Source organism: Phyllobates terribilis, unplaced genomic scaffold, assembly GCF_046119375.1.
Source record: "Phyllobates terribilis strain yellow unplaced genomic scaffold, ASM4611937v1 Scaffold_3__8_contigs__length_932513732, whole genome shotgun sequence".
Lineage (NCBI taxonomy): Eukaryota > Metazoa > Chordata > Amphibia > Anura > Dendrobatidae > Phyllobates > Phyllobates terribilis.
In genome coordinates, this window is record NW_027362763.1 from 277,515,994 (window position 1) to 277,543,665 (window position 27,672).

The window sequence follows — 27,672 nt, forward strand, 5'->3', positions numbered from 1 at the left end:
TCTGTTAGCGTCTGCAAGTCTCTCAAAGTAAAAATGATTTACTGCGGATTTTCTTTCTCAGATGGCTCACTCACCGCCTACTTAGGAAGGTTTGATGTAAATAAATATACAAAGAAAAATGATATAATATGACTTCTAAAATTAAAGCAAAATCCTCCAATGTACAAAACAAACATTGTAAACCAGCGTTCCCCAGTCACAATCAAATATCTGATAAAAGTGACATGTATTACCAATTTCCAACTGGACTGTTAACTATAGATAGTGTTTTTTTAAAGGTTCTCCTATAATAAACTGATCACAGGGTATTCTGCTGCTGGGTAATATCTAGATCAGCTGTAGAGGCCACAAGTCCTGAGCAACCACAGGGGTAATAAGGCATCAAACAGAAGAATCACAAAGCTCTGGATAATTGATAAGGGTCAAGAACATGAGACTTCCATCTAGTATACATATGCCAACCCTTAAAGGGAATCTGTCAGTAGGATTAACCGTCCTAAGCCGTCTATATGGACATGCAGGTCATCGGAAGCTGAATAAAATTATACCTTGATATCTGTGATCCGATGTCTTATTCCAGAGAAATCCAGGTTTTTCTTACATGTAAATGAACTGTTCAGAACTTTTAACCAGAAACGGATCTGCATAAGAATCTTCCTCCAGAGCTTATTTTACATGATATGTGATATGTAGTGGCCGATCTCTGCTCTCCTGTTCTCACTGCAGAGCTGTGTGTGATTATACCTGACACATCTGCAAGTTTCTCTCAGCTTCACCTCCCAGCTCACAGGCAGACAGGGTTATAATACAGCAGAGCTGTGAGAGCTGCAGCAAATGTGTAAAGAGACAAAGTTCAGTTCTCCTGTTCCGTATGAGGTACATCTCACACTGGTAACTCCCCATTCATTTAAAATGAGCCTTGGAGGCAGAGTCTCATGCAGATCAGTGTCCTGTCCATAGCCTGGAATAGCTCATTTACATATAAGAAAAACCTGGATTTCTCTGAATTAAGACATAGGATTGCAGGTATCAAGGTATCATTTTATTCAGCTTCCTATGATCTACATGCCCATATAGATGGCTTAGGAGGGTTGATCTTACTGACAAATTCCATTTAAAGGGTTAGTCTCAAGGTGCAGCAAAGCCATTTATGTCATATTACTGATGCCTGCGAGTTGTGTGTGTCATCGAGAGGTATCATGCACCTGTCAGATTCATTGCAATAGGAAAGGTGCCCAAAAACTGCTGACAATGCACACAACCTGCACTATGTTATACAATTTGCTATAAGACTAGTTCAACAAAATCACTATATATATATATATATATATATATATATATATATATATATATTTCTTGAAGTATTTGTCCTCTATCAATTAAATTTCATCCTTGAGCGCAGTTTGGTATAAAAAAATAAACTGAACTGTACTCGCCTTCCTCAGGTTTACTGGCAAGTCTCCTTCACTGCTTTGGGTATCTGGTATTGGCTGCAGCACTAACATCATACTAACAGCATGGCAGTCAATCAGTGAGTTTAGGGACACTTATTGAGCATTCCGTCTACACTGACAGAGCCACTGAGCTCACTGATTGACTGCCGCACTATCAAAGTGACATAGGCTTGGTAGTCAATACCAGACACTGGTGGACCCAGGGAAGGTGAGAATTGCACTGTTTGTTGTTTTATAACAAACTGCAGCCAGAGTAGAAAATTAATTGAACGCTAACTACCCCTTTAAGTGCGTGATAAATTGTTGCCACCAGAGTAACAGATGCATAACATAAACCAAAATAAATATAAGCACTGCAGCCAATGCCAGATACAGAGAGCATCGCCAGTGGACCCATGGAAGGTGAGTACAGCACGGTTTATTTATATCAAACTGCGCTCAGTACAAACATTAACCGAAAGGTGACAACCCCTTTAAAGTATCCTTTCTTTATAACATGGGAGCCTTTAAAGAGTACCAGTCCTTAGGATTGTATACCCCAAACTAATGGCATGTATATAAAGGCACTTTAACACTGAGTATTTTGTACTTTGTAGAAATCCATTTTGTCTTTTTAGTGATATCCATAGTTGAAATTGTGTGCTAAAGAGTAGCACGTGCAGTTGGATGGAGCTCTCCTGCCTGTCTCCCTATTCCTCACCCGTTGCCTGCCTCCTGTCTCTGACTGACAGGCCAACTGTAATCATGAGTAATGGCTATGAGACCCATTGAGTCATTGGTGTGCAATACTGCTTGTTTAACAGGGATTGCATTTTCCACCTGCCAAAGGTCGGACAATGAATTGGGGAGCATCGCTAAAAAAATGTGATACCTATATACAGTAATCAATATTTTTAATCAATATCTCAGTGAACACAATAACTAAATTTCCAAAATATTGACAAGACTGAGTTTCATGGAACATTTTTAAACCCATAACATGAAAGTAAGGTTAATATTATAATATTCATCCCAAAATCTTCAGTTTTTCTCAATGTAATTGATGCAAAAATGCATCTCACATCAAAACATCTATATGTCTAGTATTTTGTATGACTTCCATTATTTTTTAAGGACAACACCAATTCTTCTAGGCATGGAATAAACAATTTGGTGACATACTGCGATATCTATATTTTTCAATTCTTTAAGAACGACCTCTTTTAGAGCCTGGATACTAGATGGACAGTGATGCACAAATTGTCTCTTTAGAATTTCCCATAAGAGTTTGATTAGGTTCGGATCAGACATACTTGGCCACTGAACCACTTTTACCATGTTCTTCTGAAATGTAACAGATGTGCAGTTTCGATCACTGTCATTTTGGAAAATTGCACGTGTACCAAGGGCATGTAGTGATGGTTGCATCTAGAAGTAGATGTACTGCTATATAGAGTAGTACATCTGGGAATTCATGCTACCATCAATGAAATGCAGCTCCCTGATACCATGAACACTCATGCAGCTTCACATAAGTAAACTGCCACCACCATGTTTCACTGTAGGCACTATGCATTTTTCTAAATGCATGGCTCTTACAGTAAAACATGGTGGTGGCAGTGTTCTTATGTAGGGCAGCAAGAGAACTGCTGGTGTCAAGGAGCTACATTTTATTGATAGTATCATGAATTTACAGATGTACTGCTCTATATTAAAAGAAAAGATCCTTCACTCCTTATCCAGGTAGACATGCACTTTTTCAGCATGACAATGATACAAAACACACATCTGTTGCATGTCTGAAGAAGAGCAATATCAGAATCCAACCAAAACGCCTATTGGGAATTCTGAAGAGACAAGTTGAGCATCACTCTCCATCTAGCATCCAGGCTCTAAAAGACATCGTTCTTGGAAAATGGAAAAAGATGTTGCAATATATCACTAACTTGTTCATTCCATGTCTAGAAGACTTGGTGCTGTCCTTAAAAGTCATGGAGGTCATACAACCAATTTGAGTTCAACTGAATATTTTGTAATGAACATTATGTTATTAACCATACTTTCACGTCTTCAGTGAGATACTGATTAAAATCTTACTTTTCAAAGGTGGTGTACTCATTTATGCCGAGCACTGTATATGTATATCTAGACTCATGCAAAAATGTAGACCAGCTTAAGCACATGGTAAATAGTTGCCACTAGTGTAACAAACACATAAAATAAACCAATAATCAACAGCATTTATCCAACAACATGTTGTACTTTATGTAGACCTCTTACGCCAAGGATAGATTGAGATATGCTGTTGTCCCATGCCAGTGGCATAAATACATATGTATACATGTATACATATACATAAATATGGGTGAAAGGGCCTGGAGCCTGAGGGGGCCCAAGTGTCCCTTTGGACCATCAGGGAAGATTAATACTATTATCAGTAATAGATGGGACTCCGTTGGAGATTTTGCTTCAGATTGTGCCTATGTTTCATGCTTCATTTTACAAAACATTCAAAAATTTATTTTGTTTAAGACATAATATATGTAAAATAGAAAGAGTCCAAATATGCAGCTTTTAAAAAGACAATACACAAATCTCTATGTAAATATATCTGGAAGTATGTGAAATTACATAGTGATCACAGGGGAAATCATTTTTTTAGACTTCCTTGTAATGACTCCTGTGAGGTTTGTCCCACCTCAGTCTTACAAAGAACACCGTGGTTACAGATAACAAAGACTTTAGATTAAGAGCAAAACAAACAAATAAACAGGTAAATAATTGAAAGCAAAAAAAAACAGCAATAAAAAGAAATATACAAAATGATAATAGACTAACGTGAATCCATTGTCAATATTTAAAATGTTTATTTGTTCTCCTGGATATTCCATTAACCTTTTCTTGTATAAATATATTTTTACACTTTATGCCAGTAACAAAACCTCATTGCAGGATTTATTAAGACATGTATGACAAGTTCATTGAGAGGCATATGACCAAGTATGTATGATGAACAGTAACGTTGCTCAGCTCCGTGTCAGACACAGTGGGGAATAGTTAGAGCAATATTTATAGTTGTCAAGAAAATACCCAAGTACTTTCTCCAAAATGCAATTTACAAATGCAATGCTAATCCTTGCTCGGTATGGATATATAAATAATATAATACATTAACCAACCAGCTTGTAGCATTGACTTTTGATAGACAAGCAGTGAAACAAAAACTTGTAAGGCATTATGAGATATGAATGATAGAAGCATGCAGATAAGTCTGTCTCTTAACACAACTCCAGAACTGCATAGTGCATTGATATCCCACTAATATAAATGGGACAAGTGTAAACTTTTACCACCATTTATGAAAATGCAAGGAAAACATAATATGGGAATGTTCCTGAATCTAAATTTCATGTTGTACGGGTTAAAATAATTCACATTTTAAAGGAGAAAGTCTACTTTTAGTTTTTTTTCAAATGTCAAAGATACAAGTTATCTAAAATCAATGGGAGGTCCATTATTGGGTCTCCTATACTTGGTAAAACATCTAAACCCCTTGAAGTCTCCTACAAAATGGAAGCACCAAGAATTTCAGTGATACCTAGCATATGAAATAGCATCACTTCTTCCAAAGAAGAGCTATAATTCCTTTTTGTGGGTATCTAAAACCAACACTAAAGGGGTTAGGGTGTTTCATCAAGTTCTTCAGACAAGAGAACCAGCTTTGTCTTCTGGATCCTAGCTATGATGTCTGACAATAACTAAAAGACGAATTCCCCAAGAACAGATTGTTAGTTACACACGAGTAGTGATTTATGCAAATTTTCATCAATTACAATTGCAACAATAGCAAATGAGAAAACAACAGCAGCAGCAAGTTATTGAACGGATGGGAACATCAATTAATTTCTATGTTTATTAATAGGTAGGACTTGTTGATGAGAGAAAGATAGTCTGTGAAAGGTTCGTCAATATGGTCAACCAAATGTTGGAAAATAAATCTCGGGAATCATGACAAAATTCAAATCGATGGCGGTACCTTTTTAACAAGTGTATTGGGAAATCTTTGCTTTGACATATCAATCTACATGTCAGCATTTGTGCAATACGATGCCAGGATTCAGTATTAATATTGTCATTTATCATGACTGGTGCTAGTCATATCAGTTTAAAAAGATAAGGCTTGTGCATTCATTATTGATCAGTAGAAAATGTGAACTCTTCAGAGTTGAGATAAATAAGACAGTGATTCCTCTGTCCGCTGCTATTGCTCACAGTCAGAGCAAACCCCAAAAACGTTGCACAGTAACTGTCTGCAACAGACAAAAAGAAAATCAGAGCACATCAACGCCCCTGCCCTCCCCACCCCACACATCACACGCACACAGAAGCCACGAATGCAGCATCAAATCTGTAGCACATAAAAAGAAAATGTTTCTTACATAAGAAAATAAAACAAAATTTAAGCCAAAAAGTATCTCCTTTAATATAAAATTTCCTTTCTCAAAGAATAAATTCATTTCCACTGAATAAATAGAATTCCGCACCATCCAGGGCTGGAAAGAGTCCCTTTATCCAAGTAAAGACTTTCTCGATTTCTCTCTTTTTTTTTTTTTTAAAGGGGGGTATTGTTGTTTTGTTTTTTGTTGTTTTTGGTTTTTTTTCCATTTTTTTTTCTTCTTTTTGTTGCATTTATTTTATATTTCTTGCATTTTTTTTTAACAAAATATATAAACATAACTTTATATTATACTTTATGGATTAGGACGGAGCACTCGGTTTAAAATGTTTACAGCACCAGTAACACCAGGGATTGCACATGAAAGTGTAATAATAAAAGAAATACAGTGAAGTAATGCATGCTTGGGATTCATGGGTTTCTGCTGTTACGAGGAGTGTTTGGCCTTGCATTTTGATTTTGATTTTCACAAATATGCACATGCTGCCTATTTATAGTAGTGTTCAATGCAGTCATAAGAACTAGCCTGTGAATCTAACCAATGTAATGCCAAGCAGATGATTCCAGCCATTGGAAAAAAAGAGGATAATTAATTTATACAATAAATGAAATTAATCCAAGTAAGGTTCATATTCAATATGGAGGGAAATGCTTTAAAGGGGGTATTCCCATCTCCAAGGTCCTATACCAATATGAAGTAGGTATAATAATAATATTAGCAAATACCTCTAGTTAGAAATGTTGTATAGTTCTTCTGATTCACTATGTCACTTACCCCATGCACAGGGCATTGCAGTAGCTTAGATATCCATGGTTACAACCACTAAGAGCTAACTGTTACCATATGAGTGGTTGTAACCACGGATACCTAAGCTACTTCAATGCTCTGCACAAGGGGTAAGTGACGTTGCTAACAGAAGAACTATACTGCATTTCTAATTGGAGGCATTTGCTAATATTATTATTATTATTATTATTATTGTTATACCTACAACATTTTGGGATAGGATCTTGGAGATGGGAAAAGCCTTTTAAATAAAATGTAAAACAAAACTGATGAGCAACTGCCAGGACCTCAGCTGCCAATAAACTAAACCTCCTTTAGTGCTCAGCTTTACAGCCACTAATTGGTTGATTGTTGCTGGACTACAACCCCCTTCAGGAGGTATAGTTTATAGTAGCAGTAGTAAATGTTAACCCTGAGTTCCAGACCTATGCCAGCTCCACCATACTGCCCTACAATGGTATGCTGGCATACGGTATTGGCTTACTGAGCAGATTATAGCTTTCAATATAGCATGTGCAGGCAGTGATGAATCACCTATATACTACCATATACCCCCAGCAGTGATGTCAATGACATTACAAGATGATGATAATGATAATAATAATGATGATGATATTGATAATAATGATGATGATGATACTTTTTGAACTATCCAATGCAGGATACAAAGAAAATAAAAAGAACCAATGAAGCAAGTTGTAAGCCGTATATACACATAGATACATACAGTACATAGACATTTGCATAAAAGCAGCCTAATAGATCATAACAATAACCTATATTAGCGTATTATGTAAATCATAGGGCGGATAACTATGCAGCAAAAAAAAAAAATTGACAAGCTATGTTATTCTTTTTTTTTTTTCACATTCTCTATTAATTTTCCCTATATTTATGTAAGGCATTAGTGACATCTGACGGTTTTACATTCAATGTACAGTAATGATTTCATTAGAGACTTAAATTAGACAGGAAACGAAGCAGAGGAGAATAGATCCAGGAATGGCTGCAATACAGAAATAATACAAAGCTCTAAAGCCAAGAACCAGGTGTCTGCTTCTTGGAATGGACAATAGTAAGACTAAAGCTCCCCCTGCTGTTCAAATACATGAATGCTTTCTTATTTTCTACTCAGCTAAGAGCTTGAAAAATAAACCAGTTCACAAATTTGATTTTCTTTGGGTTGATCTCGGGGCTTTATAACCCCTTTTTAATCTGTATTTAAATATATTCTCATATATTACTTTATATTCTATATAATAGTTAAATTTGCATGTGCTATGTAAGGAACATATACCTCGAAGAACGCAATCAAATATTTCCTCCATTGTATTCATACAGAATAGCTCTGAGTGCACCGTAGGGATCCCCAGATAATCGACTATAGGGAGTTTTGCAGGGCAGTCATTTTTCAAAAGAGACATATAAATTAAATGGTTCTACCCTGGTAAGTAATATTTTATTTCTAAATCTCTTAGAATTGAATCCAGGGTTATCAAGAGGATTGTTAATTATTTATCCTTTACTATTGAAGAATCGGCCAAAGACTGTAAAGCGCTATGGGTTCCCGGAATAACTATACGGTATCAAAGCAGGAGCCTTCTTCTCATGTATATACCTCTCTATCATGCCCTGACTGCAACGAAATTGTGATCTATGTTAGTCAGCAAGGTGACATCTTTGACAGATGGACATAAATTAGGCTGGGCATAGCTAAATTCTACCAGAAAGCCTTTTCTCTGTATATATTGGTATATTTATGTATTGTTTTCAATTCTTTTCTTTTTATTAGGAAAGCTATACCAGACGCATAATCACTATACATTGATTAAACATTATCTTTACAATTAATATTCACTGAAATTACAGAATAAATATATGCACATTTTGTAAAATCTTTGTGTATGGGAGAGGCTAAAGAGTAAGAGGGAGGGAGAGAAGACATTAAAAGTGCTTCCTACAAAGCTGTTAGTGATACGTACCCAGTAGCATTGCTAAATAACTTGCAGAGAGCTGCAGAAAAAAATATCCTGGCATCATCATGAATTCGCAAAGACGTTGATCCCTAGCTGTCTCGTGTACATTACTTTTCTGCATTGCAAAATGAAAGAAATCAAATATACATTAACCCATGATGCTTTGCAGTGAATCCAGGTTTTTGGATGTCGAGTTGCAGGTAAAAGAAAATGAATGAGCATTATTGTGTTGAGAGAGAACATTCGAGCATTAACCCCTTTGCAGTTTTTTTTTTTCAGGCATGCAGCAAACTGCATCAATTTACAGGAACTGTGCCATGGGCATTTCTTTGTATAAGGAAGCCACAATGCCATCCTATCCCCCTTCCCCTCCCCAAAACCCTCAACTGAAAAGGTTTTAAGTTACTGCCAAAAAAAAGGACACGTGGAATTATTTATCAGGATCAGTACAAACATCCCCATACCTTACATGGCACAGTCAAGTTTCTTAGATTCCTATATAAAAAATAATGATTGATAACATTGCTGGCAAAAGTCTGCGAAGGCACTTCAATTAATTATGATTAGAGTATGGCCCTTCCTCCAAAACAATTTGGGGAGCATAACGGTATCATCTTGAATCATGCGTTTTTTTGTGGGGGCGCTATGAAATTATGCAAGATTAGAATCTATAAGTGTTTTTTTCCAGGACTTCGAGGTAATCCGGCTTGGTTTGGAGTTTGGCCCTTAACTCGAGGTATTCACTTTGGGTTTGGTCTGAAAACCCCTTTCCAGCTGAGAAAAGTAGGGTTTCCTTTAATCTGGCATCCTGCTGTAAATCAGGGTATTGCATGCCAGGTGGGTGTACATGTAGCTCCTTTAATTTGGGTACTGTGCCATAAATGCAGTCCACAAACCCCACCGTGGGAGCTGGGCGTTCCCGGTCAATTATGCCGGGAAAGATGACCCCATTTTCATGAAAACTTGGTACTTCCCCACTCTGATTGACAGTAACTATAGTATTAAGCTGAGAATTTGACACTGCCATGGTCCACTCTTTCTCTTTTTCTATTAAGGTCCTATAATTAGTGTTATTTTCTTTTGTTTCTGAAAATTCGTCCCCCATCTCTTCCTCTCTAGGTTTGTAGATGGGATTGTTACACATCTGGGTTACAGGATGTGGGATGTAGTCATAGACATGGCCAGGTGCCTTCTCTGGGGAATTGTTTGGTCTATCCTCAAAAATTCTACATTGCATTTGAATGCCAGTCAAATCGACCTCTTGTCTTTTTCTGAAAGGCAGTTTCTTGCGCCTTCGAAGCACAAAAGCAAAAAGGCCTGCGGCCACAAAAACAGCCGAGAAGAAGAGTATTAGAAGACTGAGGATCAGAACAGAAAGTGGAATGGGACCACCTGGTGTGCTGTAATCAAGCGCTGAATGGGTGGTGGGCACCATGTTTCCAGGAAAAACAGAAGAAATGGTAGCATGCAGCATCTCTGGACACAACACTTCCATTTCAGTGGACTTTAGATCCTTGTTTGTCAGGTTTTCAGGACTTTTACACAGCACCTCACCAACCACAATGACAGAGCTGATGGTGTCTATCCACTGTTTGAGAGGGACAATGTCACAGGTACAATCCCATGGGTTCTGCTTCAGATCAATTTGCACAATGGCATTAAGGTGCTCCAGAACTCCTGCCACAGGAAGGTAAAGAAAGTGGTTGTTTCGAAGATTAAGTCTTGCCAGTGAAGTGCCTGCAAACGCATCAGTTGGGAGTGTTCTCAGCAGATTGTCATTAAGAAATAGTAACTTCAGATTTGGCATTAGACTGAAAGCAGCAGGCTGTATCTCCCTTATCATATTATACTCGAAATATAAATAATTCAAACTCTGTAAACCCCTGAACATGCCAGGCGTCAGCCTTTCTATGTCATTCCCATTCAGATATAAGCTTTTCAAATTAGGAAGATTGATAAAGGCCCCTTCCTGGACATAAGATATACGGTTGTTTCCAAGGTGCAATAAATCCAAAGAAGAAAAATTCCAAAAATCAGATCTGTAAATTTTCTGTATCAAGTTACCACTCAAGTAAAGCTTCTTGGCATTGAGAGGTCTAGGCAGCAGTTCTGAAATATTGTGGATTCCTTTTTCTTTACAGTTTACAGTTAACCCCAAATCATTGATATGCAAACTGCAAGAACATCCGGTTGGGCATATAATTGGTATTGGTGGTCTAGTCTGGTAGCCAGCTATTGGGGGTTGATTTGGGCCCGGATAAAGGCCTCTCGGTGTTGGTGGAGGTTTTGGAGCTCTGGGCTGCTTGGTTGTAGTGGGCTGCTTATTTGATGTCTTGTACTCCACAGAAGAAGCAGTGACATGAAAAGATGACAACATGGATGACGGCTTAGTAGGCCATGTATTTTCTCTGCTTGAAGGTAGCTGGGGGATACCCAGGCTTGCCTCAACCTCACTTTCTGATAACAGGGGGCAAAGTTTACCTCGTTTTATATCCCTTAGATCTTTGCCATGAAAGTGAAATGGGCTTTCACATGTAATGTCCCCAACCAGCACAGTATAAGGAATACGTTCCAGCCAGCTTTTTAACTGCACAATCTCACAAGTACAGTTCCATGGATTCTCTGCTAGCTGGATTTCCATAATACTTCTGCCTATGTGATCCAACATACCTCTGTAAGAAAGGATCTTTAATCGGTTTCCACGCAAGTCCAAGTGTGTTAAAGACACAGACTTGAATAAGTTGGTTGGAAGCAAGGGGATATGGTTATCATTGAGAATTAATACCCTCAGCTTATTTAAATTTCTAAAGGCCCCGCTCTCAATCCTCTTAATTACGTTATAGTCTGCTTGTAAATACTCCAAGCTTTCCAGCCCCATAAAAGTGTCATTTCTAAAAATGTCAAGTTTGTTTTCGTGCAAGTAAAGCCTCTTCAGAACTTTCATACCATTAAAGGCTCCTGCCTGAATGTCCTGCAATGCATTGTTCCCGAGATTAATAGACACAGCATTGTTCAAATGCAGAAAACTGTTGGCGTACAATTTTCTCATCAAATTTCTCTGAAGGTACAGTTTAAAGGGTCGAGACCAGGATTCTGAAATCTGGCTAATATTTGTAAATCCTTTATTTTCACAATAAATGTGGAAAAGGCTCTCCTTCACTTCACAGTAGCAAGGATCAAAGCATGGTTCGTCTATTTCCTCTGAATCCTCAATCAAGGGAATTGGTGTAGTCCATGCAAGAGCAATTGTGCTTAAAAGAATTATCCACAACACACGTCCATTTAGACGAGTTTCTGCTGGAGATGGTTTCATTTTTTTTTTTTTGATCTGTAACAAAAGCTGAAAAACAAAGAAAATATAGATTTGACATTATTGAGCTTTTTTAATACACATATGTCGGCCCTAAGCACAGTAGGTCTCTGACAATTTCTGCTGGATCATGAGTGACAGACAATAGTTTTCATGACGCCGTATATTAATGTGTAAATATGCAACTATGTAATCCCGTCTAGTTATATGCACTGTATTACATAATTGGACCATCCCTAAACACACATACCATAGTAAGCAATATGCCGTGTATACGCAAATAGATTATAATAATCAGGGCCATATAGGTATCAAACCTTAGCTTGTTCATGAGTCACAGGCGTCCGTAATAACAATGACAGAAATAGCAGAAGTATATCCTCCTCTACGTAAGTATCTAGATAAATTTACTAAATACTCATCACAATGGAGATAAGATTAATGGATGCATTTAATCGCAAAGAGTTTATCCTGAATAAGGACAAAATTGTCATTGTTCATCCCTGCGAAATGTCAGAGTGGACATTTGATGTGATTGATTTGCTGATTCCAAGGAGAGCAAGAAATTAATGCCAGGGCTACTGTATGCCTTAAATAGCCAATAATAGATAAAAGAATGTACAGATAATTAATCTGCCCACACCACATGATCTTCCAATCTACGGGGAAGCTGACAGCAAAATGCAGCTAAGTCTAGGATGATCCATGATTTAAATGCTCTGCCTTCCCTGCTCTGGGACTGAGGTTTCAGTGCCACCAACCAACCCATCAAGCCATCTCAGTGCTGTTCCCAGGCAAAAATACCTATACATTCCCAGAGTACAAAAGTGAGGAAACAGACTTGGCAGGAACTCCATGATATCAAAGCAAATAAAGAAATCACTAATCCTTATATCCCTACCATACACCAGAAATACACACAATGCTGCATGAACTACTGTAAGATATCTGGTAACATCCAATGCACCTGCATCCTACTGCATTTCCTGTGTGCAGATTGCAATAATTACAATCCGTAGATATTTCGAGCATCTGCTGTATACATGTAAACCTTCTCCAGATATACAGAGATAGATGCAGCAGAGCTTCAGGTTCCGCAATACAAAGCAGTAAATAGATTGCTTGGAATAGCATAGGAGGGAGAACAAGCGAGGGTTATAATGCAGTAGTAGCAGCAGCAGCAGCAGTGCTCTCATCTGCAAATATACATCTATAAATATATCCGCAAGATATATCTCATCGGAGGTCAATGACAAATAAAGTATCTGGAGATTGAATGGAATGATGTACTTACCAGTTTGCAGGTGAATTTTAGCACATCCAGGCTGAGTTTAAGGATTGCTGGCTCTCCTTCTCTCTGTCTTTCTCTTCCTATCTGCTCCTACTGAGTCTGTGGCAAAAAGAAAAAAAAATGAGCTGGGGACGTGCTGGGAATGTGCAATGTGCAGTGTGCTGTGAGCTTCTCTGTGTTTTCAATGGGTTGCTTCAACATGCAGATCTGCCTCTCAGTATGCTCAATGGAGCCAGCTAGGAATCTGCAGCCTCTCTGTCCAACATTGCCTGCTGAGGTCTTTCTCACTCGCCCTCTCTTTTCTTCTCCCCCCTCTCTATCTTTTTTTTTTCTATTCCTCACCCCTCTATCCTCCTCCTCCTCCTCCAGTCGTAGGCAACAGATCATTGGAAATTTGACACAAATCCAACAATCTTCACACCACTGCTTCAATTGTCTACCTCCTATTTATTCTCTTTCGACCTCATCTATGGCTTTACCCATTTGTTGGCTTCTCTTTTTCGCCCCTATTGCCCCCCTTCTTTGCTGACAGCGGATAATTGGGCGAGTCGATCACAGTCAAGCATCTTCACACCGTTTCTACCTCTATGTCTCCCTGTCTTCACCTGTCTCTCCGATGCCTCCTCACTTTTTTTCCCTCTCTATTGTGAGTAGAAAGCTTCACATCACATCTAACAATCTCATTTCCCAGATTACTTACACCTCATTATCTTTCCCTTTCTATTTCTCCAATTGAAGCTATTTTTTTGTTTGCGTCTAGATCTATCTTTCTTTCCCTTAGCATCGTGGAAACAAGCTTGGAAGAAGGAAAGCAGATGAAAGCGGAGGGGGAGCACTTGGGTTTATGACGTGAGCGAGCATTGGGAAGCCCAGGCATTTTTTTGTGGGTGTGTGGGGTATCCCGGGTGATCATCGCTCTTTCATAATACATAAGTACAGCTTTAAACCATGATATAGAGGCAGGCGTCAGGATAAGAGATAGTAGAATTAATTTGACAGCTTTGAGATTCCACCAAATCTGGCTTTTTCTCATCTTGCAGAATCAATGCAGAAGGCACTTCCTAAATATGCTCATCTATACAAGATGGGAGAACTGGTTTACCAGATGTGAGATTCACAAAGAATAGGTCGGATTCTCCTACAGGGCAGTGAATAGAGGGTCACTCATCACTAGTCGTGATCTGCAGCTTAGCCTGTCACTTCTATCTAAAGCAATCTCATAAGTCATGAAATTTACTCCAGTCCTAATTTTCTTCTCTCCCCCGCAACGATAAAAAAGACACTAATTTTGGTGTTAGCAATCAGTCGCCTTCTGTTCTTCTTCTTCCAAAAATGGCAGTGACTGTGCTAACATTGGTATTTTTCAGAGCAGTTCTGTATGACAATCCAGACTATACGCTCATTAATTCTGCTAAAAGCATCCCCCTTGCCTTAAAATTTGTAAGTTTTAAGCAATCATCGTCTGGGATTTAAAGGAAAATTCCTTCAGTGATCAATGCCATTGCTCTTCCGAACCTGCCACCAATTGTTCCATGCACTTTGAATGAAGAGAAGGAAACTGGTGTCAGCTGTATCTGAAAAGGTGAGGCAGGTATTTGTTTGGGTGGGGGGGAGGGGGGGTGAACGAATACCACAATGTACAGTGCATGTCCTAAAATGTATGAATGATGATTTCTTAAGAAAGTTTCATTGATTTTTCAAGGTTTATATAAATATCATCATTAGTGCAAGAAGAACTTCAAAGATGTAGCCGGTATGCCTGTGTATGTCATTTTAGAGTGATATGCCTTCTGTTCTGTGCAAGAAATTGCTGTGCATGCTGGACCTACTAATTACTGGATCATAAGAGAACTTAAATATTAATGAAGCTGGAGTCATGCTTCATGTTAAGATCAATAGATTAAAATAGAAGATCCACTTACAGTATGCACTGATGATTCACTGTAGAGATATACAGCACATGCATAGGGAGTATGTGTGGCATATGTGTGTGTATGGGGGATGCATGTATGTATATGGATTTGCGTAGGAGTGGCTTTAATAGTTGTCTCTAAGCAATTATGTACGATAGTAATGTTAGATGGTATTATAGCAGGACATAAACTACTCAGTGCAGATTGTAGGGCATGGACAATTATATACAGCTCATCATCTGTGTTATGTAATGTAATGTGTAGCAGTGGGATTGGCTACTAGGTAATGTCTATCTATCTATCTATCTATCACAAATGTGTCTATTTAACTTTATCTATCTGGTATTTATCTATCTATGTCAATGTATCTATTATTGATCTATCGAAAATGTCTATCTTTCTATCCATCTATATATCTATCAATCCATTTCTATCTATGTATCTATCTATCTATCTATCTATCTATCCATATCTATCTATCTATCTCTCTATCTATCTATCTATCTATGTCAATGTCTATCTATCATCGATCTGTCTTAAATTTCTATCTATCTATCAATTCATATCTATCTATCTATCTATCTATCTATCTATGTCAATGTCTATCTATCATCGATCTGTCTTAAATATCTATCTATCTATCTATCTATCTATCTATCTATCTATATATCTATCTATCTATCCATATCTATCTATCTATCTATCTATATGTCTATATTCTATCTATATATATCAATCTATCCATATCTATTTATCTATCTATCATCTACATATCTATTTCTGCATGTCTATCTATCTATCTATCTATCTATCTATCTACCTATCTATCTATATATCTATCTATAGCTATCTATCCATATCTATCTATCTATCTATCTATCTACCTATCTATCTATATATCTATCTATAGCTATATATCCATATCTATTTATCTATCTATCATCTACCTATCTATTTCTGCATATCTATTTATTATTTATCTATCTATTATCTATCTAGCTATCTATTTCTGCATATCTATCTGTCTATCTATGAATCTTACCATATCTATATATATCTATCTATCTATTTCTGCATATCTATCTAACTATCTGTTTATCTCTCTATTTCTGCATATTTATCGATCCATCATTTCTATACACATACAGAGGTAGCAGAGCTGTGTTAGTTCCTGTAGGCACAGTTGATGGAGGATAGCATATGTAATAAATGGTTTTGCAGTGTGTACTACCAGCGTTGCAGTGAACCTTTTTGTGCTACGTTAACTCAAAGGAGCGAAAAATGGATGGTTGAATGACATCTTCTCTTTATCTATCATGAGGTTTCCATTCTTTCTTTGCTATCACAACAGCCTGACACTAAAGAATTGTATAAAACATTTGTACAATAGCAATACATCTAGCTATTAAACAAATTTAACATAACCATTATCCATTCTCCCTTCTGAAATGGCATTGCCCTGCTGTTCCTATAGCAGGTGTTGTCCTGCCTGCAGCCTCTAGGTTGCTACTCTTGGCTTTCATTGTGATGACTGGATGCACTGGTTTTAAGCATGGCAATAGCATCCTCACAGTTACATGCCGAAGGACAATATGATTGAGAATTTCCCCATGTCCGGGGCTGCAGTGTTATTATACCAAGTTCCCAGAAGTGGCTTCCACTGGGCTTCTACTCGCACCGTCGGTGCTGATTTGTGCTTCCTTTTGATAGGATGCCAAAGTTGAAACTCTCTATGCAGAGACTAGCAGTAAAATGTGATTTGTTCATGATCCAGTTTTCTGCAGGCTCCTTGCATCGTATACAGCCATATGGCAGGGACCCTATGCAAGGGCAGCCACATCTCTGTCCTGTTCCAGCACCATGCAGTTTGTAAAATGACAGAAGGCAAATGACCTCTATGTGATTATATGATAGAGCCTGTCCATTCAGGTTGTGCAGCTAAATCACAAAGCTACAAATTACTATCATCAAGGAGATGGATTTACCAGGTGACAATTCTGCTCTGCTTGGTGCAGGACAGGTAAGAGGGGGAGGTGAAGAGGGGTGCAATGGAGGCATCTTTGAAAAAGAAAGAGATTTCGTGGAAAGGCACTGTTTGTGTCCCATTCTTAAGAAACCTCTTTCTGGGACGTCTTGAGAACAAGTGTTTGAACTGTAACAGTGTGACATGAGTCCAGATGGGGTTATTCAGGTATTTCAATATCATTGGTGTACCCTGTCAGGTGTAACTAACAGATCTTGACTCAAGGACACGGTGGTGTCATTGGGTGAGGAAGATGGTAAATCTGAACAGTCTTCAATGCTAAACATGTGAACAATACAAAAAAATGAAAGATGACCATTCACTTAATTAAATATCCCATTTTGCAACCTCAGATTAATATGTTATACCTTATGTGCCAGCAGCGTAACTAATGCAATTCTTCCTGCTCTGTCTATCGTCAACATATATTAGATTAAGTTAGGCTATCCTTTCTCCTATACCTTTCTATGCTCACACTGCAAACATACAAGTTGATTTTCACAACTTGAAGCACGTTACTTCAAAGCTGCTTTGTGTCTGCTGATTGAAAACACGATTGTGCCAGAACGCTGTAGTGGAATCTATTTTTTATGTTATCACAATACTTAAAGCATTACCTAGAGTGGTGTTACGAAATACAATCGGTCTAGCTAGCTCAGGAAGCTTTAATGCAGATAAAACAAGATGGACATAGTGTATGAATATCAGGCCATGCCCCGAGAAGCATCTCATAATGAAGGCTTGTTTTCAGGATGACACATTGTTTTTAACAATATTCTAAGTATTGTTACTGTCTAGATTACTGGACTTGATGGAAAAGCCGGTCAGCAACAGCTCAAAACCAAACCAACATGTTGTGAGGGCCAAAATTATACACAGAGAGGTGAAGAAAGCCTCATTATCTGCTTACACCAATATGTACCTCGATGACCAATGTGTTGGGGAGCTTAATTTAGGGACAGTAATAGAAGGCTAGTGCTATAAACTTATCTTTTTTTTGCATGTTTCTTTTCAGATCTCATAGTGTTGCCATCATAGTGACAGCAATCACCATCAGTCATGTTTTGCATATGTACAACGTTGCCTTCCTAATTCATTAGAGATGAGCAAATAAATTCTAGTGACAATGAATTTTATTTGAATGTAATAAAAATCCGCATTTGCTAATTTGCATTTTTTCTAATTCGCTTCCGGAAAGATCCAGTAAAATGTCGGCCACTTGCTGCCATTTTTCTGAACCATAAAAAATTAAAAAACCCTTATATTCACCTTCCCACTGACCTTTCCAGCTCCTCTCCTCCTCAATGCCACTAGTCCCGTCCTTGTGGCATCGTCTAATCTACACTGCTTGTGCTGATCCCCAGATCTCTCACACTGTCCCGTGACGTAATGATATTGGGACCTTTCACATGCTTGGGCAAAACCCTATGGGGCCTCATCACAGCCAATAGTCCGTGCTCAGTGTGAGAGGCCCAGAGTCAGAAGATGCGATGGGGACTGAATAAGTAACACTGAGGAGTGGAGGTGCCGGAGAGGTGAGCAATGAGGTGAATATAAGGATCTCTTAATTTTTACGTATTAAGTTTATGTTCTAAGTTCTGGAGAGACCCCTATACCATAATAAGGGATATTAAATTTGCAAAGAATAACTTCTCCTTAAAATAAATTTCCCAGGAAAATCTACTTGAAAACTCAAATTAGAAATTTGCCTAACCAGCTCATCTCTAATTACCATAGCTCTGCTGCCAACCTGACTTGATAGGCCCTGCCATCAGCCTTTGGTTGTTGGGGTAGGCTGGAAGTAGTAGTTTTGTTTCATTTGTAGTTTCACTACAGCCACAGGTTGAGGAACACTGCCCTAGAGTATATTTTATACATTCTTGCATAAACCTTAATAAATCTTTGTAAGCATTGTTACTAGAAATGACTGGATTCATCTGCAGAAGATTTCTTTCAATTTGCAGTTCCCTGTAAATTCGAACACTTTGCAATTCGATTCATGAGGATCGAAAAAAAAAAATGCCAGGCACCATTTCATAGCTAGTGGGCTAATGACATTTTGTGCTGCCACGTCGGCTACTCATTAATGTGCTGCAGCTATGGCATCACAGCTATCATAGCCCAAATAAAAGATGGGAAATGGATAAGGAATGCCATGCTTGCAATGTGTAGAGAGGGGAGGTTAGAGCACACAGCTCACTCCACATAGGGATAGAAAGATTCCTAATCTGGTTGTGGCATACTACTGCAGTGCTGAGCGACATTGAAGGTAGGAGTGATAGTTTGAGTCTGTGAACAATAAACCAAATATTTAAGTGATATGGGGAAGTGCTGTACCTCTATAGTCATTTAATGTGACTTTTCGTTAATTTATCTCTATTACTGAAGTTGCAGCACCTTAAGAACAGTTTTTATTTTATTTCTCACACACTGCAAAGTCTCTCTCTCTTCCGCACAAGTGGCTTTTCTGTATTCTGATTCACGGGGAACTTATTCAACGCAAATAAAAAAATTTTCGGGGGAAGGGTAGAATTTGGTTAACCCGGCAAAATCATATGTCAAAAGAACAGCTTAACTCTAGCTGCTAATCATGCCCTTTATTGCTGCAACAGATCCAGTTATGAAGGTTTTGGCTATTAAAAATCTAATATTATGTGCAATTTGTAAATTTCTGCAAGCTTTTGCTTAAATTATAAGTTTTTATGACTTAACTTATGTCAAAAACTACTATTAAATTGCTGATTAAATATGAGTCAGTTTTGTTCTAGTCCATTTGTCTGGTATTGTGGTTTCTTCTGAATAATAATGATCCTAATTGTGGAGCCCAATGTGATTAGAAACAACATCTAAAAAATACAGCCTCCATTATGTTAGTGAGTTGTGAGGGAAAACACAATGAATTTCATATTTTTTATTTGTTTATGATCATTGTCTTAGAGACTGAATCCACTATGGGGAAATTTCTTATTATACAAAAAATTGAACTAGGGATAGATCCAACAATAAAATATTCCCAAATCTTTCAATTATATATAACTTTTACACTTTTATTCTCCTAGTCTTAGCGTAAATGGGAACCGTACTTTCAAAGCACTTTGAATAAATCAATAATACAGGCAAATATTAAGAAACGTAATATATCTTCTCAGAGAAATCTGCTTCCTTCACCACTTATTAGCTATTTCCTACTGTTCCTCACCTTCTGAACTTCAGCTCATATACATCTTGCTCAGACAAGACTGACCACCAGCTCACTGTGTTGTTTTGTGACACAATTCATTGTACTCTATGGAGAAGAGATGGGGAGGAGAGAGGAGCAGAGTGAGGAAACAAAAAGATCATGCTGAATTTTATGACGAGTCTTTTACTTCATTAAAGTGCTGAATTCCTATTTACACTGATCATTACTGCTCTATAATTTCCTACATGCTGCTTTTCTTGTGTTTGTGTGGTAAAAAAGGAATGAAGAGAATGTATCCCTCTCTGTGTGCTGCTTTCTGTATGGCTGACATCATACCAGCTAGTCTCCTCTCACTAGCTCATAGTGGACTGCAAATTGTAATCCAGAGGGGGGAAACAGCTGAAAATGCAGGGCCAGATAACTGGAATTAATCCTGTATTTGTACTCACACAGGAGAGATTATTTTTGAAAAATTACTTAAATACACAATGTAAGTTACCTTATGATATTGTGGGGAAAAAAAACTCCAACAAAATTGGCAAATCAAAACTGTCTTAAAGTCTTAAAATACACAATATTAGAAATGTGCTCAATATAACAATCTGACCTTCACAAACAGACAGTATGCTAATACATAGTCTTTTGTCTGGAAGTCTAGCGGTAGTATAAGTTCATAATCAAGATGATCTCTTCTTGTAAAATGATTAAATATAATTAAGACAGTAAACTTTCTTGACAGGCTGATGCAATGTATAAGGACATGAACTAATCTAAGGGCAAGACAGGGTCAACCATAATTCATTGCTCTACAAAAAAATGTATTTTTACTCCTATTTGACATCCTTGCTGTATAATGTAGAGATTGCCCTAGATTTATGTTGTCTTGCAACATTTCACTCTAAAATTACATAAGGAAATGTAAACAGACAATATTATTGCTTGCTATTCTGGGGAGATGTTTCAGGATGATCTGTACATGGAGGGCAGGTTGAAAATCCCTGGTTCCTATCTTACTTGCTAAATCTGTTAAGTATTTTTCAAGTGCATCTTTTGGGGTATCACCCACTATGATAAGCATGGTATAGCCAAGTGTGTGTGCCTGCGTGTGTGTGCATTGAAGATCAGTAGCAAATAATGAGTCTTTTGTTTTTTTGCATGTCAGTGCATTAATTGATTAATTGAAGTCCACTGATTTAAAAAGGCATTGTGATATCAGTATCTCCTGGGGTGTTTGCAGCTGCAGGGTCCCCTATAGGTTGCATAAATTTGCAGGAGACATTCTTTAGCTTTGAGAAATCCTTTTTTATTAAAAAGGTCTCCAAAAAATAGACTAAAGTACAAATTTTCTCTAATTACCACTACACAATCATCTTATTGATCTCAACCTCATTCTGCAGCAGGAGCAGCACAAGTGGCAGAGGACCATTGTGCAAGAACAGTAAAAGGGCTGCTGGATTTCCAAAAGCTCACCATAGAGCAATGGAGTAAACATTTATGTCTCTCACTAATAATCCACCATATGCTTTTGATTATATTATGTTACCAATTACTTTACCCTGGCAAAGAGTCCCACTTACACATGGCATAATAATTGATTTTTTAAAAAATACAAAAGAAAACTCCCCAAAATCAAGATATTTAACTGTGACTGTCTACCTCACAAAGTATGTGTGTTGCAAACAATTTTTTTGCACAATTGTTTTACTATTCAAACTTTACATATACATACAGTACGCTGCACCAATACAGGTGCTGACTTTATAGTTATGCACCGATAAAACTTTTCATATTATGTAACTTTTGGGAAGGTGGTTGAAAAATAGAAATAAAAGTTGAAAAAAATGTAGACACTTAGTTGTGCATCTCTATTTTGCACACCTGTTTTACTAGTTTAATTTGACAACAGTACATAGCACTTCTTATGTCATTTTTGTAAAAGGTTCGATAATTGAGGGTGGAATGATTGTCAAAAGTTAATTGTATTGTCGTACATGCTGTATGACAAATGAAGAACTGACAATGGCAATAGACAGGGTAGTGTAAAAGAAAAAGAAAATACCACGTTCTAGGAATGTGAGAGCCACAAACAGCAGCAAAACACCACTGCCACTGGCAACAATCATCTGAGCAGTAGTACTACCAAACATAGGTCGCAATCGGCATCCTTCGCTTTTGGACAGAATAAATGTGGGGAGAAAGCAGAAGGCATGATGAAACAAATGACAGATTACTTGTTTCTGTCACAGCAGCATGAGGTAATCTCTGACAGTGACATCATCAGTTTGAAACAGTGTACTGCACAGAACAATCTGCATGAACCCAAAAGGATATTTTTGGACTCCTTTTAATTAAAAAAAATATGAAAAGTGTGTGTGTACACTGTGTTATTAAATGTATTGTTGTTTCATACCGGGTAACCATCTATTTCTATAGTGAGGTCAGTTTGACATTACTATGTCTGTGTTTTTGCATTATATAGATTTAAAGGGTATGGATATAGTCCTATAAGACTTTATAGTGTTATATACAGTTATATGAAAAAGTTTGGGCACCCCTATTAATCTTAAGCTTAATGTTTTATAAAAATTGGTGTTTTTGCAACAGCTATTTCAGTTTGATATATGTAATAACTGTTGGACACAGTAATGTTTCTGCCTTGAAATGAGGTTTATTGTACTAACAGAAAATGTGCAATCTGCATTCAAACAAAATTTGGCAGATGCATAAGTATGGGCACCCTTATCATTTTCTTGTTTTAAATACTGCTACCTACTTTTTACTGACTTACTAAAGCACTTTTTTTGGTTTTGGAACCTCATTGAGCTTTGAACTTCATAGCCCGGTGTATGCAATCACGAGAAAAGCTACTTAAAGTGGCCACTTGCAAGTTGTTCTCCTGTTTGAATCTCCTCTGAAGAGTGGCATCATGGGCTCCTCAAAACAACTGTTAAATGATCTGAAAACAAAGATTATTCAACATAGTTGTTCACGGGAAGGATACAAAAAGCTGTCTCAGAGATTTAACCTGTCAGTTTCCACTGTGAGGAACATAGTAAGGAAATGGAAGAACACAGGGACAGTTCTTGTTAAGGCCAGAAGTGGCAGGCCAAGAAAAACATCAGAAAGGCAGAGAAGAAGAATGGTGAGATCAGTCAAGGACAATCCTCAGACCACCTCCAGAGAGCTGCAGCATCAACTTGATGCAGATGGTGTCACTGTGCATCGGTCAACTATACAACGCAATTTGCACAAGGAAAAGCTGTATGGGAGAGTGATGCGAAAGAAGCCGTTTCTGCAAGCACGCCACAAACAGAGTCGGCTGAGGTATGCAAAAGCACATTTGGAGAAGCCAATTTCTTTTTGGAAGAAGGTCCTGTGGACTGATGAAACCAAGATTGAGTTGTATGGTCATACAAAAAGGTGTTATGCATGGCGGCAAAAAACACAGCATTCCAAGAAAAACACTTGCTACCCACAGTAAAATTTGGTGGAGGTTTCATCATGCTTTGGGGCTGTGTGGCCAATGCCGGCACCGGGAATCTTGTTAAAGTTGAGGGACGCATGGATTCCACTCAGTATCAGCAGATTCTTGACAATAATGTTCAAGAATCAGTGACAAAGTTGAAGTTACGCAGGGGATGGATCTTTCAGCAAGACAATGATCCAAAACACCGCTCCAAATCTACTCAGGCATTCATGCAGAGGAACAATTAGAATGTTCTGGAATGGCCATCCCAGTCCCCAGACCTGAATATCATTGAACATCTGTGGGATCATTTGAAGAGGGCTGTCCATGCTCGGCGACCATCAAACTTAACTGAACTGGAATTGTTTTGTAAAGAGGAATGGTCAAAAATACCTTCACCCAGGATCCAGGAAATCATTAAAAGCTACAGGAAGCGACTAGAGGCTGTTATTTTTGCAAAAGGAGGATCTACTAAATATTAATGTCACTTTTCTGGTGAGGTGCCCATACTTATGCACCTGTCAAATTTTGTTTGAATGCAGATTGCACATTTTCTGTTAGTACAATAAACCTCATTTCAAGGCAGAAACATTACTGTGTCCAACAGTTATTACATATATCAAACTGAAATATAGCTGTTGCAAAAACACCAATTTTTATAAAATTGGCCATCCTAAGGAGTCCCCGGCCAATGGCCGGAGGACTTCACCATATATAAGGCACCTCCTCCAAAATGGAGGTGCCCGAGCAATGTTGTTGCACTGTTCACTACTCTGCTTCAGCCCTCAGGTCCCGTTGCCAGTTACCTGCCAGATACCTGCCAGATTCCTGCCAGTTTTCTGTCTGATTCCTGCCTGATTATCTGCTACCTGCCTGCTAGTCTGAGGTCCGACGGTCTGCCTTACTACTCCTGTCAGTCTGTCTAAGGACCAGCCTGCCCGCTCACCTGGGAGCGCACATCAGCCACCTGCCTGCTTGCCTGAGGTCCGACGGTCTGCCTTCCAACTCCTGTCAGTCTGTCTATGGACCAGCTTGCCCGCTCACCTGGGAGCACACATCTGCTACCTGCCTGCTAGCCTACCTGGAGGCTCCGCCGTCACGTGCTGTGACCACCTGCCTGTCCAGTGACTTCTGCTCGCTCACCTGGGAGCGCTCATCTGCTGCCTGTCTGCTAGCCTACCTGGAGGCTCTGCCGTCACGTGCTGTGACCACCCGCCTGTCCAGAGACTTCTGCCCGCTCACCTGGGAGCGCTCATCTGCCGCCTGTCTGTTGGTCTTCCTGGAGGCTCCGCCGTCACATGCTGTGACCACCCGTTCATCCAGAGACTCTCGCCTGCTCACCTGGGAGGTCACGTCTATCATCAGCCGCCACAGGTCGTACCAACCCTTTACCTAGAGACTGCCCCGGTCACTTGCCGTGACCATCTGCCCGTTCATCTAGAGACTGCCCCGGTCACTTGCCGTGACCATCTGCCCGTTCATTCAGAGACTGCCCCGGTCACTTGCCGTGACCATCAGCCCGTTCATCCAGAGACTGCCCCGGTCACTTGCCGTGACCTCCAGCCCGTTCACTCAGAGACTGTCCCGGTCACCTGCTGTGACTTCCTGCCCGTCTTCCCTGGTCGCCACCCGCTCCCTTACAAGGACCGCCCCCTTGTATAGTAGCTCAGAGGTTCCGCCTCCCAGACCCGTTACAATAGAATTGTCCAAAATGTCTTTAGCAGTAAGATTTCTCTTCATTTGCACTAAGTGTTCTAAAACAAACCCTAAAAAACAACCCCATAACATCAACCCTCCTCCACCAAACAGTTGGCACAATTCAGTAAGGCAGGTAATGTTCTCCTGGCATTCGCCAAACATAGACTCGACCCTAATATGCCAGTTAGAGAAGTATCATTTATCAACAGAACACATTTCCATTGCCTTACTGTCCAGTGATAGTGTTTGATGCTTGAAATTGTGCATCATGATATAAGGCTTGCATGCAACAACCAGGCACTTGAAACCCATGTCATGACACTCCTGGTGCAGAATTTTAATGCTGATGTTAATGCTAATAATCAATGTGACAAAAAAAAGGTTTTTTTGTACTTATTAGTGCATGACATGCAGTCCTGGATCCGTCTCTGTGGTGGATACAATAAGTATCAGTTTGTGCTCCAAATTATATTGTATGGGAGTCGTGTTCTTGTTCCTTAATAACCAGCCAAGGGAAAGCACACAACTTTGAGCTGGTCTTATTATGCCAGGAAGGGGACAGCTGATTTTTTTCTAACATTTCACTGCCTGTTTTTAAGCAATGTTTTACCTCAAAGAAAAAATCAGCTGCGATCCAATGCTGTAATGTCTGTATACTCTTTTCCTTCCTCCCCTGGCCAGGATCTGTGGTATGATCAGACCATGTTCCTGCATGGTCAGACACGGCTATTACACAGTACATAGCAAGGACATTAAGAACAACAATAAGGTTATCTCAGCTCTTTAAGTTATTACATCACTTCTCTACATAACCAAGTTTTGCATTTAAATTTGTTTACAAACACAAGACAGAAGTTATTAGATGTCGTTTAATATGAAAAAATGTCACAATGCTTAATTATTAAAAAAAAAAAAAAAAAAAAAAAAGGAGGAAATAAGCTAAAAACCTAACACTCATGTTTTGTATATAGGATTCAGTGTCTGGGGAAGGCAGAAACATAGAACAATCTTCAATTCAACTGCCCCTCCCCAAGAAATAGCCAATATTCAAATTCTTAACCTTATTTTTAAGCTCTAGTTCTTTGCAGCTCATTCCCCATCTCTTGATGTCATCTCTAGGCTTGGGTCAAGGATAATTGCATTTCATGGCTCTTGTTGTTGATGCTATCCCCCATCTCTGGGTTGGTGTATGTATTACTTACAATTATATTACATTTTCATGTCAACCTCCCAGAAGTTGTCAACCAACAAAGATCACTCCACTAGCAAGGCTTATAGTAGTCTGTGAGGTCACAAAGTAACCCAAAGTCTAAGCAACTAATGGCCTCTCTCACATTAGCTAGTGAATTCACCATTAGGACTCTGAAAACAATGATATGCACAGCAGGATTGCAAGGCGAACGTCAATGTTCTCCAAAAAGCACACTGATACACAACTGCAATTGGCTAAAGATCACTAGGACAAGACAACAGGCTATTAGAACAATATTTTGTGAACAGATGATACAAAATAGAGATTTTTGTTTAAATGAGAAGCAATATGTTTGGAAAAAGAAAAACACTTCATTACGGTATGAAAAGCTCATACCCTCTGTGAAATATGGTGGTGGTAGTATCATGGCATTGGCCTGTTTTGCTGCATCTTGGCAGATTGGCTTGCCATCATTGATGGAACAATTAAAGGGGTATTCCCATCTCCAAGATCCTATCCCAATATGTAGTAGGTTGAATAATAATAATATTAGCAAATGCCTCCAATTAGAAATGTAGTATAGTATTTTTGATTCACTGTGCCACTTACCTCATGTGCAGGCATTGCAGGACCTTAGGAATCCATGGTTATGACCACTAGCAGCTAGCTAACTAACTGTCACTTTTTAAGTGGACGTAGCCATTGATACCTAAGGTCCTGCAATGCCTGCACATGAGGAAAGAGACATAGCAAATCAAAAATACTATACTACATTTCTAATTGGAGATATTTGCTAATATTATTATTATTACCCATACTACATATTGGGATAGGATCTTGGAGATGGGAATACCCCTTTAATTCTGAATTGTACCAACAAATTCCAAAGAAAAAGTCCAGACATCTGTCCATGAGCTGAATTTCAAAATAATATGAGTCATGCAGC

The 27,672-nt window shown here is 38.6% G+C and overlaps 1 protein-coding gene and 1 long non-coding RNA gene across 3 annotated transcripts; one reads left to right on the plus strand and one right to left on the minus strand.

Moving 5' to 3' along the window:
• Window positions 1–8,890: 8,890 nt before the first annotated feature.
• SLITRK3 (SLIT and NTRK like family member 3) lies at window positions 8,891–14,103 on the minus strand. Of its 2 annotated transcripts, none has more exons than XM_073674818.1 (3): window positions 13,954–14,103; window positions 13,257–13,352; window positions 8,891–11,992 (listed from the first exon to the last, which is right to left on the minus strand). In XM_073674818.1, the coding sequence occupies exon 3, from the start codon at window positions 11,963–11,965 to the stop codon at window positions 9,314–9,316; it is 2,652 nt and encodes an 883-aa protein (XP_073530919.1). In that variant the 5' UTR covers window positions 11,966–11,992; window positions 13,257–13,352; window positions 13,954–14,103; the 3' UTR covers window positions 8,891–9,313. The 2 variants fall into 2 exon arrangements, with proteins under 2 accessions (XP_073530919.1, XP_073530920.1); XM_073674819.1 differs by lacking the exon at window positions 13,954–14,103 and adding an exon at window positions 13,733–13,918.
• LOC141259221 (uncharacterized) lies at window positions 13,339–27,250 on the plus strand. Its single transcript, XR_012318381.1, has 3 exons — window positions 13,339–13,899; window positions 14,014–14,835; window positions 24,619–27,250. It is a non-coding gene; the product is annotated as an uncharacterized lncRNA (long non-coding RNA).
• The last annotated feature ends 422 nt before the right edge of the window (window positions 27,251–27,672 follow it).

Bases quoted from the DNA above. Each gene is read 5' to 3' on its own strand.
- SLITRK3 (XM_073674818.1), bottom strand. From the start codon at position 11,965: ATGAAACCATCTCCAGCAGAAACTCGTCTAAATGGACGTGTGTTGTGG.